The sequence below is a fragment of the Sceloporus occidentalis genome, unplaced genomic scaffold (genome assembly GCF_023333645.1).
Source record: "Sceloporus occidentalis isolate IW3139 unplaced genomic scaffold, rSceOcc1.0.p SCAF_235, whole genome shotgun sequence".
In the NCBI taxonomy this organism is placed as follows: Eukaryota; Metazoa; Chordata; class Lepidosauria; order Squamata; family Phrynosomatidae; genus Sceloporus; species Sceloporus occidentalis.
Genome location: NW_028317215.1, coordinates 943,612 through 959,219, shown reverse-complemented (window position 1 = coordinate 959,219; position 15,608 = coordinate 943,612). Strand labels below are relative to the sequence as shown.

The window sequence follows — 15,608 nt, the reverse complement described above, 5'->3', positions numbered from 1 at the left end:
TTCCAACACGGATACTAAATCCGTCCCGCGGTGACTCGCATTCATTTCACCAAACCGTTCAGATTTATAGGGAATCTGTTATCTACTGCCGGGGCGAGACCAGGCTTCACGGTCCACGAGATGACGACGACTCAGAACGGGCAGGGAGCTGTATACAGTAATATAACCCCCAGCGCTGTATACAGTAATATAACCCCCAGCGCTGTATACAGTAATATAACCCCCAGCGCTGTATACAGTAATATAACCCCCCAGCGCTGTATACAGTAATATAACCCCCAGCGCTGTATACAGTAATATAACCCCCAGCGCTGTATACAGTAATAACCCCCAGCGCTGTATACAGTAATATACAGTAATATAACCCCCCGCGCTGTATACAGTAATATAACCCCCAGCGCTATATACAGTAATATAACCCCCAGTGCTGTATACAGTAATATACAGTAATATAACCCCCAGCGCTGTATACAGTAATATAACCCCCAGCGCTATATACAGTAATATAACCCCCAGCGCTATATACAGTAATATAACCCCCAGCACTGTATACAGTAATATAACCCCCAGCGCTGTATACAGTAATATAACCCCCAGCGCTATATACAGTAATATAACCCCCAGTGCTGTATACAGTAATATAACCCCCAGCGCTGTATACAGTAATATAACCCCCAGCGCTGTATACAGTAATATAACCCCCAGCGCTGTATACAGTAATATAACCCCCCCGCGCTCTATACAGTAATATAACCCCCCTATTGCGATATACTCCTGATGTCTGCAGACATGAAAGGCATTGTTTGAAAGACTTTATGGCGATGCTGATGAAGTCTTTTCTTCCACAGACTTTCATTAGTCGTGGTGTCTGGCTGATTGATTAAGACTGAGCCATTCTATTCCTTCCTTCCATAATAAGGATTCAGGGGGTTCGCCTGGTAGATTGGGTTCAGATAAGAGACTGCATGGAGTTCCTTTAATAGTAAGAGCGCTGTCATTTTAGTGGTGTAGTATATAGCGGGGTGGGGGGTCCTGTGGCTTCTTCACCCCAAATTTCATGTATAAATAACTCTAGGATAAACGTACAGACATTGGCTGTATTATTATCCATCTCCCCGTAGTGGTTTTTTTTTATTATTTTTCTCCGAATTCCAACGATTAACAGCATTAAAAAAAAAAGACTGATTATCTTACAGAGGAATTTTGCCTGGAACTAACAAAAAAAGATAAAACGTAAGGGAGTGGCAGAGGCGCGTCCGCCAAACACATTCGCCGCTCGCAAGAATATCTTTCAAAAATCATTTAAAGAACTGAACAGCGGCAGCTGGGGTAAAAAAAATACCCCAAGGGCATTAATTCATACCTTTCAACAATTTTAAGGGGTTAACCCTTAATGCATCTGCTTCCAACTGCATTCTGTGCTTTTGGTCCGAGAAGCTTTCCTGGTTACTTGTTTTCTTACCAGGGAACCTAGGGGTGCAAACTGAAATATTAACCCCTTAATAGCCCATTACAAGGATTCCATTGTAATGACTCGCTAATGGTGGCAACCACCTACAAGTAAGGGGACCTCACAAGACCTCACAAGACCTCCATCTCCCCTGACTCATGCTCACCCCAAGAGCAGCCCTGATGATCTTTATGGACTTAAAATAATCTGAACAAAGTCACCTGTATTCAAGCAGGGATTCTAGCTGTTGTATAGTAGGGAGAAAAGCACCAACTGGGATGCTCATATTGGCTTGGAGAATATGAAGTCAGCTCCAGACTGTGTGGCCCTGAGAATCTGCCCATTCACCCCGAAACCCTGAGATTGGGGTTAAAATCAACCTCATGGAAGGAAGAAAAACCCTGAGGATCTGCCCATTTACCCTGAGACTGGGGTAAAAACCCTGAGGATCTGCCCATTTACCCTAAAACCCTGAGACTGGGGTAAAAACCCCGAGAATCTGCCCATTTACCCCGAAACCCTAACACTGGGGTAAAAACCCTGAGGATCTGCCCATTTACCCCGAAACCCTAACACTGGGGTAAAAACCCTGAGGATCTGCCCAGTTACCCCGAAACCCTAACACTGGGGTAAAAACCCTGAGGATCTGCCCATTTACCCCAGACCCTGAGACTGGGGTAAAAATCCTGATAATCTACCTATTCCCACCAAAACTCTAAAAATTGGGGTGTAAACCCCGAAAATCTCCCCGATTCACCCTGAGACCCTGAGATTAGGATAGAAACACTGAGCCTCAGGGCAAACCTTGACCATCCAGTGCAGACCTACCCATACCGAATCGCTTATCCCTGCCCATTAATGCCACACATATAGACCGTGAGCCTCCTCTCTGGAGATACACGCTCTATAAAACATGCTGCAGACACCTTAATGCGCATGGAACAGAACATGTATCATTAAAATGTCTTATAAACCGCTGAACCAACAGCCCTAACACACTCTGCATGCGCTCAGGTGATTAATGTAACATTGGTTTAAGGTGATGGGTTCACTTTAAGTCGCTGCTGTATTTCGGGGCAGGGTGCGTGCGTTGTCAGCTCCCATTGTCATCTAACCTGACAGCCCAGACCTGCTCGCTGCACACGGGGCTGAATTACCCGGATTCCTTTATTGTTTTCTGAGAATAATGTGTGTTGGGACACGCCGCGGTCCATTCACAACCCTTCCAAAATATCTGGGAGGAATCAGAAAACGCTCTTCAAATCCGCAGCGATCATTCCCGGTGTATAGATAGCATGCAGCATATAGCCTATAGATAGAGACGGGGAAACAAAGAAAAAAGGTCATTATGATAAAATTTACATAAATCATTCAATCTTGTCTTTTTGAAAAAAAAATATTGTGTTAAAAAAAATGTGCAGCGCTTTTAAATATATTTTAATAAATATTTGCACATAAATGTCATATTATAATGCATAGAAAATCATATGTAAACACCTCCAAGTTTTTTGATTCCTGCGCCAGTTCTAGAATACTTATATATATATATTTAAAAAGATCAGTTCTGAGGATTTCTTGCGACTGTGTCTTTTCGTATTTTTTAGTATATATTTAGTTTTGTTTGTAAAAATGGTATACAAGTTAAAAATGCTTATATACACACATTTCATACATATACAGAATATATACAGTATATATAAATATATGCATAAATATATATAATAAATATAATATAATATATATATATATATATATATAATGAAATAAAATAAAAATAAAAACATAAAAAAATTAAAAAAAAGATTTAAATCAAAATAAAAGTCATTTTCTTGTTTTATACATTTGTTTAGATTTACCAAAGGAAAAATTACACATTTAAAGCAAACTAAAATCAACCTCATGGAAGGAAGAAAATAGGATCAGATATTTTGAATATTGCTCGGTGGGACGCCGGCACAATATAGTGTTAGTAAAAGCATTGTAGCAGATCGCCACATGCAATCAGAAGCCAATTGTTAGTGGACTGTATGCTGGCCCACACTGTGCTCAATGGTCTGATGAGGTATTATGGATAAATGCAAAGCGCCGGCACGATCAGGAGCAGACATTTTTTTTTTAACTTATCATTAATGTTGACTTGGTCGGGTATCACCTCATGCAGTAACCACTGAAAGCAGTTCAAACTATTTTTGTAGGTAATGGTTTTCTGCTTTGTTAAGTCCCAGCACACAGGAACACCAGGGGCAGGAGAGAAACGTCGCGGGGCGGCTCATCCGCTTATGTTCCTCGGTAAAGGTCGTAGATCTTTCTCCTCTTGAAGAAGGTTCTACGACGTTTAGATGTGTGATATCAGCCTCGGTGTTTGATTTTGTCATGCGATACAGTATCCATTTCCATTGTCGATGCCGACCTTTGACATTGTAGCAGTGGTGGCACCATGTCCTCCATGTCCGACAGTCCGCCGCATCTAAGGACCTTTGAGAAATAATTTTATTGTTTGAAAGCTCGGGGGGGGGGGGTGTTCTCATATTTTTCCATGTGGTTCTTCCCCTCGCTAGAGTCTCTGTTTGACCGACTTCCAACTTCCGCCTCTTATCCGAGCCCACGAACTAAAAGGAAGAGAAGTCGTCAAGGGCAGTTCCTGGAGCCGCAAATTTGTTTCGGGCTCGTGCCCACCTCGTCTTAGTTACACCTATAGAGGTCCTGTTGGACCTTTAGGAGAAGGCAGCTTGAGCCAAGCAAGATCGATAAAGACCGTACAGCCCCTGAAGAAGAACGTTCTTATTGAGTAAAGAATGTTTGAGAAAAAATAATTATCTAACCATTGTTAGAATTTTCAGAAGCATCCCTTCTGAGTTGGCATTTGAGCTACATCACCGATGAGGAACTTTTACTAAAGTGAAGCACTTATGACATAAACATGTTCCCAGAGCTCGGGGCTCAAGGAGATCCTTAACACAAGAATAAGCACCCCAGTGCCCAAAGTGTTCATATGGTGATCTTATATTCCTCCTGGTCTTCTCATTGTACCATCGGTGGTCCCCAAAGCCGGTAAATAATTTCATACATATTTACCAAGTCAATTCCCAGGAACGATACTTTGTATACTAGTGACACTCGACGCCATCCCGTCTCCAAATCTGATTGGCTGATGGGTTAAAGGAGTTTCTGTTTTTACCTAATTCTTTTTATCCAGATCTCGATGATCCGACAATTTAAAACGCGTCATATCGCAAATGATTATCCTTTATTAAAACTGATGCTACGAGACAGATGGGTTTAGTATTTATTGTACAAAAACCTGAGGTTTTAAAAATTCCGCCCCCCGCTGTTCCAAATGGAATCCGTTCTTACTCCTCAATGCTCTATCACCATCACGAAACAAAAAAAAACCCCTCAACCGATAGGATTTTTCTAAAAGGTTCCATAAAGCTATTCCCTGCTCGTTTTAACCCTTTGTTTGACAGAAGGGGTACGAAATGCACTCAAAATGAAAAACGAGTCAAGGGCCGGAGAGAGACTCGATTAAATGATAATTATCACGTAATGTGGCCATTAATCATCCTAATTCACAGCTTCTAGGTATTCCTGTCTGTTAGCGATGCACATGAACTGTATTTAACAAAGTCAGTGTTCTTTGGGAGAAAAAAGTGCATTTTAACCATTTTAGTGTCTGACATAAATATGCAACAAATTCAAAAGCATTTTATTTTATTTTTTTTCCATTTGTTTTTGGAGGGAACGTATTCAGTAGCCAAATGTTAGTATAATTATAAGGTTTTGTTTTTTTATTAGTAATTTGGCGATTAATGTATGATGTCATACATTGGTGAGAATGCAAAGAAATTCAAAACCCGTTATATCTTATTATACAGTACTTTTTTCTTGCATTTTTCTTACGATCACTATAAGTGCTGTTTAGACGAGGAGTCCCTTGAAACATGGCAGCTCTGCCAGTCTCGCCCCCGGCTCGGCGCATGAGCGTGCAATCTAACTTAATGCCGTGAGCTTTACCCAGCACAACCTTTTGTTTTTGCAGATGTGAGTTTGCTGCCGCGGATCAGAAGCAGTCAGAGCTCTGTTTCCACTTGTTTATCCGTCGAAATCTTTAAATGTCTAAACCTGTACGCGTTGTTTTCTTCTCGACAGGTGATAACTATCCTGTGCAGTTCATTCCATCTACAATGGCAGCCGCCGCCGCTTCTGGTCTCAGCCCTTTGCAGCTCCAGGTATGTGCCAAACAACCAAAAATATATGGGATCCCTGCCAGGGACTTGTCACGGGGAAATAACTAAGCAGCTGTATGCGGAATAATGTTTTCAGGGCTAGAATGTAACATAGAAACATAGACTTTGCTGACAGATCGGCCCTATTCGGCCCCCGTCTACTAGGCCGTTTCTCCTGCTGTAAAGACTCAAACCTCAATCAGTCGTTGGTCTCGTCTTAGATTCAGGAGCCGTATGTCTATCCCATGCATGTTTCATTCCCTCACTGTATTACCCTCTACCACTTCTGCTGGGAGCCAGATCCTTAAATGAAATTAAATATGCACCATGGAGAAGTTACTGATCAGGTTGTAGATAAGCGGAACAGCCTCCCAGCAGAAGTGGTAGAGGCTAGTACAGGGAGGGGATTTAAACATTCATGGGGTAGGCATATGGCTCATGAATCTAAGACGAGACCAACGACTGATTAAAGTTTGAGTCTTTACAGCAGGAGAAACGGGCAGAAACAGGCATCTGCCGGCGGGTTCTATGTTACTTAAAATTGAAGATAAACGTTATTAGAGTTAATGTCGGGTGCTGGACATGCGCGAAGTTCCATCTAAGTTTAGCCGATTGTGTGAAGGGGACAAGAGGGAGAGAAAACCCGAAATGCTATGAATAGCTTGGTAATCCCAGCAGATGGCAGGAGGTATTACTGAGCATCAACAGCTTCGACCACAAAATGGGTTTTATTTATAGAACATTACACAAAGTAATATTGTATGTATATTATAGTGTTTTGTTTATATTTTTTTTGCGCTGATACACTATATGGCGGCACCACCACCATTCCCACAGCACACCTCGCTCCTGAATCCCGGGTGATAGGAAACGATGTCATACTCAGGTGCTCTGCTTTTTTAAAGTCATTTGGTGCCGGGGCAGAAGTAAACTCCTCCACTGTGTTAATAACCACCCGGGGAGATCAGGTGAAAGATACGGGGAGACTCCCCCCCCCTCCCCCGAAAAGTAGGGAATCGGGGCAGATAACAGAGACGCTGCGCCAGGACTGATGTTCGTTTCATGTATGACTCCTGTTAGTCCTCTCTATGTGCGACGCCATAATCGTTCTAGGCTATGACACACGCTAACACCAAAAAGGCTGTTAATTCCGCTAACAATATATAATATATAGCATCTTCACCCGCATAAATCCGAAGGAACATCAGACGCTTGCTTTGCTCAGCTGTATTAGAGCCGCTTTCTTCGGGGGGGGGCTGTGAGTTATGGGACAAGGCTTGATGTGACACGTCGTGTAAATAAAACCTCCATAACCCCACCGCGTTCCGACGCAAACCTTTTATACAGAAACATTATTCGGGGGTGACTTTTATCTTCCAGGGGTTTTCTTTGCATGTATAATCGAGCCGCCATAACCCCCCCCCACCCGCCCCCCAAAGGGTTAATGCCGCTTGATTGTAGTCGAGGGGTGTTATATCAGCGATCCTGACGGATATACCTGTCCTTTCTCGGGATTATTAAATGGCGCGCGAATCCCTTCGACAAACACGGCGCGTTTAAGGATCACACAGCCTAAGCCGTTCTAATTAAAATATCTCCGTGTGTCAGCAGATCGGTTAATGCATTATTTGAATCCATTTATTTTGTTTATGAAAACGGTGACATATGTTTAGATTGTGAAATATATGAGGCTTAAAAAAATCACTTTATTGGAGTAAAATGAATCTCCTTCAATGCGATCTCCGCTGCTCGGCACGGCTGCCAGTCTTAATGACGCTGAGACACACTTAAACGCTTTTACCCCATATAATTTGCAGCGGCTAAACCGAAGGTAATATGCGGCTTTTAACCCCGTCATTGGTGCAAACTAGAGGCTTATTTCAAGGGTACATAGTGCTGTTGGAAGGCACAGCTGCCAACAGTCTTGGATTTTCCAGGGCAGTCCCAACCGTCTTATTTTATCGGTCTAGTTCCTGCTGTTTCTATACAAATTATAGGGCTGTGGAACCCTGTGATACCCTTTTTACCCAGCAAAACATTCTGAGCTCCAAGAGAAGAAGGGGCATCAGGGAAGGAAGAGGGGCACAGGGGAGGAAAACAGGGCTATAGGGAGGAAAAAGGGCTACAGAGGAGGAAATAGCGGCATCGAGGGCACAGGGGTTTGGGATTCATAGAAAGACTTGCCAAACTAAAGAGGGACACCTGGGAGGTAGAAAAAGGTATCAAACTCCTGGGTATCTGCTCCGGAACACACATTAGGGGAGGAAAGAGAGGGACAGGGGTTTGAGGGACTGGGCAAAGTCAACAGGGACAGTTAGCTAGTATACTACTTTGCACTTTTTTCAAGCTGAAAAGATCCATATATAAGCACTTTGTCGCAGAGGGACTAGACAAACTGAGCAGGGACACATGGTACGTATACGGTAGGCTGCTATCTTTTAAAGCAATAAGTATTTTAAAGAAAGTATTCCTTCTTTCTCCAAAAAACTAAAAGTATGCAGGAAAAAAACGTAAAGAATTACTGATAACGTCTACTAGAAATGTTATCATTTTAGTGGAATTCGATTTGTTTTCCTTTTTCACCTGCTTTTAAGAAAATAGATATTTTTTTATTATTATTATTATTTTTACCCACCATAAGAATAAGTCGCCCCCTTTACTGCGGGTTAAATCCGGACCCCCGTATTAAGGCATTTTCTCCGGAGATTGTGTTAAATAGCGGGCAGGGACCTTCAGCCGCGAAGGGGTCGCAAAATAGCTACGGCGGGTTCTTAGCTGCGACGGAGGGCAATTTGTAGAACAGCGGGTAGATGTCTGGGTCAGCACTGAAGGCGAAGAGCTGTCAGCGGAAATTCCTCCGCAAGATGTTATTTCACATAAACCTGGATCTTGACAGATTGCTCACTTTGCCGAATCACGAGAGAAAACAAGCGTAACATTGTTACCCGCACGGGTTCTGTCTTCATTAGCCTCGGAGAGCGATTTTTATCGAGACCTAGAAGCTCCGTGTAACTGTAATACGAGGAAATAGCTCTCATTATGCTAGAGGCTCATTAACTAAAGAGGTAACAATGTTTTAGTTTTACTTTACTGAGAGGGTGGTAGATAAATGGAGCCGCCTCCCAGCAGAAGTGGTAGAGGGTAATACAGTGAGGGGTATTAAACACGCATGGGATAGACATACGGCTCCCGAATCTAAGACGAGACCAACGACTGATTAAGGTCTGAGTCGTTACGGCAGGAGAAAAGCATCTGTTATATGGGAAAGGGTTAAAAAGGGGAGACTGATTGGAAATAAGTGTTTGGTGATCGCAGAAAATGTATTTATTAGAAAAAGAATACAGAGAAAGCTGAAAACGACGAGAAAAGTGGAAATGCACCCAGAAAAAAAATCTTAAATGAGACCTGATATCATCTGTGATTTAGAGGATTTTTTTGGAATAGAAATATAGAGATTCTGTAAAATTGTTTCCCAGATCCCTGTCGTAACCAGAAATGGACGAAAAATTTACCAAAATGTCCTAATTTGCTTCAATTATTATTTTTCCTGCTTTGAAAAAAGTTAATCAAGAAAAACAAAAAAAATATGTATTTTTATACCAAAAAAAGCCTCTGCATAGGAATTTTGTGTAAATCAAAAATTCTCTTTAATATTTCTATATCTTTATTTTGAAATGGATACGATTTAAGTCTGCAGAATATCTCTCCGAATATCTTCCGCTTTTAAGATTTATATAAAAATGATTCAGTTTGTCTAGGATTTGTTATTTCTATTCTTTCATTTATTTGTATAGCACCAACCTATTCCACAGCGCAGCACAAGGATATAAGATCAGTTACTCTGGACCGACAGTAAAACCAGTGAATGTAGCTTATTTTCGGGACAGTGGTTAAAAATGTAGCTCAATGGATGCCCCCCTCCCCCATTATTGAAGCACAGTGATTTATTGTGAAGACCCCTGGGGGGCCACGAGTCCAGAAAAAGACCCCCCCAGCCCCCAAAATGATTATCGGTGGGTGGTAGAGGCGCTCTCATTTACTTTCCATTGGGCCCCAGTCAGAGGGCAATTGCGCGGCTTTTGGCGGTTATCGTAATTGGCGGTAGTTTACCCAAATTCTGTCATTCTGACGCCGCTAGGCGCTTATCAAAGGATGTGTAAAAACAATTCTGAGGGCCGGCGTCACGGCGAGTGTCCGGCCAACTGTTCCAGCTCGTGGAAATCCTACATTAACCGTCTCGTCGATGATTGAGCATGCCCCGGCCCCGGCATAGAGGGATAATGCTCCGCTCCGCGGGGGTCGGGAGCTGTTTTCATATTCCCAGCAGAGAAAAAAGATCTATTCTACTCTACTGTGTTTTTTCTTTTTTTGGGCCGATTTACTCCTTCTTTCTCAAGATGTTCCTAGCGGTCTCTTGTTAATTTGGTCGGATTAGGAACGATCTTCTGCTCTTATCTCATTTCGCGGAAATATTTCGATTCCCTTCTTTTATTTTACGTTTGTGGCTGAAGGCAGCCAATCAGAAATAGGCGACATTCTCATCTCTGATTGGCTGAGCAGTGTTCTAATTTGGAACACTAATATAGTTACATTTTATTCCAGTCCGATTGTCGTATTGCGCCCCCCCCCCCCCCCGGATGGTTTGTGAGGATACTTGTCTAGTGGAAGGCCTGACCAAGCCGAGACCCCAGAGGATCCTTCGCGATGCCTGCGCAAAGACCCCAAAACACAGAGAAGTTTATTGGTGTCGTCTGAGGGGGGGTCTCTGCGGAATCGCTTCTTACATGTGTAAAGGGGAAAAAATCATTATTTAAAGGGACCACTCAGCTGTCATATGCATTAAAGTGCCGGAGCGTCCCGTACTTCAGAGTATCCATAAAACTTTTACGAATATCTCCAACTTTTACCTTTTTTTTACACCAAAAACAATTCTACTTCTGTAACATGATCCAAAAGCACACTCAATTATTCAGCTATTTTTATTTTTTTTACGTTATTGGTTACAAAGTTATTATTATTTAATGCGCAGAAACATTTTATCGGGGGGACTGTCCCTCTTTTTCATGCTTCCCGCACAATATGGCTTCCGTGACGAGGTGTTGCAGATGCCGAAAGTCCATTAATTTTGCGCGGCTTCCTTTCATTTTTGCTAATCGCTTACTTTTGGCAAAAAACGTTGCCTTTTTTTTTTTCCTGACGATTACCCAAGCGGTGTTATTAATAGCCGCTCGCTCCTGCGCCGGCCAACGACCCAGCCTTCCCTTGGAGATACTTTGTCTCCACCGGGCTCCTGCATTTGTATCTCTGCAGCGATCGGCTCGGCGCTGATAAAGAAAGACGCCGAGGAGCTCTTTGAAGAACGAAGCCCTCGGTTAGCCAATAAACCTAATGACTGCTAAGGAGCTGTCTGGGCGCAGGTGAATCGCTGAACGGGAGAAGACGACAGCCGCAATTGATGGCTTCCAAATGTTTGGGGTCACAGTGGAGCTCCAGAGCGCTGCCGTTCAGCCGTGAGCCTGCGCATCAACGATATCCACCAGGTTGCGTGCCAGCAGCTCAAACAGATGTTAAACCATACTGGAACGGAGCCGTGCGCGGCATCAGAAGCTGGAGATATCTCGTGACATCTGGATGCTGCTGGGCTGGGAAGTTGCCCCGAGCCAGGAGACCGCGGGATCCTTGTGGCATCAAGCGAAGGGGCTTTAATATTTCTTTTTTTTTTTTTTTTTTTATTTGCTTCTCTTTAAGCGATTAGCGCACTGAAGCAGTCCTAACGCTGAATTATCGCTCGGGTGCTTCCTTGCAAGGAATCCGTGGATGGAGGGCGGTGAAGATGGGCTCTTTCTACTAAGCTGCGTTCAGACATACCAGGCTAATTATTCGCCTTCTTTAAGAATTTTCTTTTCCGTTTCAACCTTTCCGATGTTCCATAATTAGTATCAATAATAATTATATATATATATATAGGTATTAATGTATATTAATATAAATAATTCGGAACCTTGTATACATTTTATCATTTAAAATAATAAATAAATAAATAAATGGCACAAAGAAAAAAATGGTAGAACGCGTCATTTTTCATACTGGTTACAACGTAACATAAATAATAATTAGGATCCAAGCAGCTGCCGGGGAAATTAACCTGTTGAGGTCCAGATGTCTTTGTGGCCGATGATCCAGAAAAGGTTAAACCAACAAGAAAATGATGACTGGTTTTTTTTTTTCTCGTTCTCTTACACTTTATCGGCTCTCGAGTCACCTCTAATAATCAAGGGGGCTCGTTTTATTTATCACCGGCTAAAAGGTCTCGTCCTCGAGGTACTTGCCGGTGCATTTTCAAAGCCGGGGAGGAAAAAATAAATAAATAAATAAAAGGCTAAAGTTCCGCTTACAGAAATTCATCCCGACTAAGCGGTATTTCAACGGGTCATTTAATGCTGAAATGGACAAAGGTATTACTCGGTCCGATCAATTGTATCAAATCCTTTCTCAGGGGCTCGGTCTGAAAACAGTACAGGAGACGTAGCTCGGCCTCGTATCCTCAGCGGAGCCGATCCCGGTCTGTTAAAAACATGAGGGAAATGAGGTGAAACGCAGCAGCCGGGGTCCACCGGGGTCCACCGGGGCGGGGGAGGGGTGAGGGGTCTTATGTCATTTCGTCACTGTCTCCAAGAGAGGGGGGGGGGGGTCTGGCTGCCTGCTTTTTTCTGCTGGTCAGCTCTGACCTCTCTTTTTTGTTTCTTCACATTGAAAAATATATATATATATTTTTTTTGCCTTTTTGGGGGGGGGGCTCGACCATGCGCGGCCACATCAGACGAATCGGAGAAAACAGAATTACAATATCAGAGGCTTTTGTGTTTGTTGCCGAAATCGTTTATTCTCTTTCAAATTAAATCTTATTTATATACAAAGCTGCTGTCGATGATCATACGGGGACTTTTATTTTAAATATTGAAAATAATTTACAATTCATAAAATCCGCATTAATATTTTATTATCCCGGCTTCCTTTGATATCAAAGTGCGAGTGCATACGCTGCGCGTCTTTTCATAAATGTATCTGTATATATAGTATTTTTTCCCCTTTCTCTTTGGGTAGAGATAACATTAGGTTTACCCGCTCGGTATCGGGGTACACTTATCACATCCCACACCTTTTCAGGGGTTTTATTCTGATTTTTATTTAATTTTTTTGAAGATAATTCATGCGTGATGACACGGTCTGGGGTACCCTCATATTGAAATCTAGACTTTGTTGGGGGGAATTGGGCTATTTGGGTGTCGTTTCCCCCATTGTGGTTTATATTCTGCCCTAATGCTGGGCAAATTATTTAATGCCCATTTATCGCTGGCGTTCGGCAGGTCAAGGGGGGGGCAGAAGCCCCTATGCCCCAAAACTGGGAGCCATTCTTCCTGGGGGTAAATGGGCTCCTTGTAGAGCCACTGTTCAATGGACCAGATAATAGAGAGGTCCTGGATCCCCCCAGATGGGCCATAAATGCCATGGAGGACTCCATAGCTCCGTGTCAGTGGTAACGATGGCGGCATAGGAGGGGGAGGCCGGGGACGCTGCCCCGGTTTGGGAAGGTAAATACGGCACTGGAAACAGGGCAAAAACTTTGAGTAAATAGGAGATTTTTACAGGCAGGGGTAGATTTGGTAATGAAGGAGGCACTAGGCACAGAAAGCGCTGGCGCCCAAAGTTTGTTGAAGCGGTAGGAATCTGCAGAAATGGGTACCGAAAGGTTAATGCATTTGTTTGCTTTGTTACATTGTTTCAATTCGTAACAAAGACAATAAATACCAATAAAAAAAAATAATAATAATAAATTAAAAATAAACATCTTTTGTCTTTTCCCAACCCTGTGAAATTAACATTAATTACCGGAAAATCTTTTTATTGGGGGCGAGGACCTGAAGACGAGGGCGAGAAGTTTAAACGGATGAAGAGGACGCAGACAGCGTGCAGCTAATTGTTAATGTTCAGCGATTATGTCTCTTTCCGGAATAATAAAATCTTCCCCAGAAGAGGTCAGGATCTTTAGCGGCGACTTATTTCACATCTGTCCGGCAGCTTGCAGGAGAGCCGGACGCGCAGGACCGTTCAAAGTCCCCCCTCTTGTCTTCCCCGACCGCGAAATCGAAATGCTTCAAAAGCCTGGTTACGCATGCGCGACAAACACCTGTGCGGAGCGGGGGAATGCTATGAATTAATACTAAAAAAGTTAAAAAACAGAAAATGTCATCAAAAAGAAACATACTTTCCTGTCCACTATGGATCGTTCAAGGTCATTCTTTCAAACAGAAGAAGAGCTGTTGCCAGGGGGCCGAATGGGGCCGATCTGCCGGCAGGTTCTACGTTCCATACGTTTAAAGAAACCCCCTGCGTTTATACTTAATTAAAATAATAAAAACAAATGAATAAATAGCACTTTGTTTATAAATAAATAACAATAAATTATATAAACAAATAACAAAGGAATAATAGATAGAATTAATATCCAGAATATTTTTTTTTGCAATAAATTAGATTTTGTTTCTGAATTGTCGTTACCCATTAACCCTTTGAGTGCCAAGAGGCTAAGCCCAATGCTTTGCTATACCCCTTTTTTTTAACTTTAGCGTTAATAAGTAGCGCGGAGCTGAACGGGCTGCGGAGTAAGGAGTCTGAAGGTCGGGGGGGGGTCCGCGGACCCCCGCCGTGTGAAGCCTCGTCCCCGGTACCGGGACGGCCGCGTAGGAAGCTCGTCTGGAGCGAGGGTTACGTCGGCTTCGTGGAGGGTTGGCACGCTGGACTCGCACAGATGCAGAAGATATTTTTAAGTAACAGCATCTGGTTCCTTGGCAGATCCCGCAGGCAGAAGCCCTCGCTTGCCTCTGGGTTAGTCGCATGGATTAAGCCGTCCAAACTGCCAATTCCATTCAGCTTACCTTTGACTTTTTTCCTTTGTTCCTCTTTTTTTTTTTTTTTTTTTTTTTTTTTTTTTTTTTGCTGCGTTCAATCAATTTTTATGAAATATTAAACGCGACGCCGTCTAATTCTTTTCATTGAATGTTTTACTTGGAATCTCCTGCTTGTGCGGCCGTTAGATTAGTAAGACCCGGTTCACCCGTTGCCGGTTGCTTTATTTCATTCTTGAGACATTGTATCTATTTCTGATAGGGTTCAGTTCTGCTGCCATCTCTACTGGAAGACTCTGCCGTGCATTCACTTTTTTTTGTAAAAAACATGTAATGTTCAGTTATATTTCTTTATGATCCAGATTAAATTTTCAGTGGGAAGTTTCCACCCTCTAGTATTGTGTTTATGGAATATTCCCTCCACTTTGTTACAGGAAACATGATACAAACATTGCTTACTCTGAACATTCTAAATGACCAAATATGGTCACGTCTTGTTTAGGGTGTGTGGTTAGAGGTTTATTCGGGGGCGGGGCTTTTACCAGATTTTTTTATGTGACTTTGTGTTCTATTGCTGGGCATTTAGAAGAAGAGCAATGGGGTTTAACTTATTAAGCTGTTTCCAGCTGTTTCTATACGCATTATCGGGGCTTTTAGGGCTGTAGAACCCTGCGATACCCTCATACCTAGCAAACATTCTGAGCGCCTAGAAAACAGGGGCATCAGGGGTGGGTGGTCGATTTCGCTTTCTTAGAGGGACTGGGACTTCTGAACAGGGAAACTTGGCATATGTTATGTGATTCTCTCCTTTTTGTCATAATTTTAAGCATTTGTTTTACGGTAGAATTTTACTGGACGGCAGAGGAATGACCCAATCACGATGCGTTTCCACCATCCAGCAACGACGATCCATTTAAACGCCAGGAAACGCTATAAGGAGGTTTTAGGGAAAGCGGAGAGACCTCAATAGAATTACTCATTAAATTTAGAATTAAGCTGAGGGCTCCTTTAAATTCCTCAATAAAC

General features: G+C 42.7%; 1 protein-coding gene across 3 annotated transcripts in view; it reads left to right on the top strand.

The window, feature by feature from the left end:
- LOC149276533 (transcription factor Sox-6) overlaps nt 1–15,608 on the top strand; it is a 134,119-nt gene that overhangs the window by 84,691 nt on the left and 33,820 nt on the right. For all 3 annotated transcript variants that reach the window (XM_089503525.1, XM_089503524.1, XM_089503523.1), the window contains exon 7: nt 5,600–5,679. In XM_089503525.1, coding sequence (XP_089359651.1) covers nt 5,600–5,679 — 80 coding nt within the window. The remainder of the gene's footprint in view (nt 1–5,599; nt 5,680–15,608) is intronic.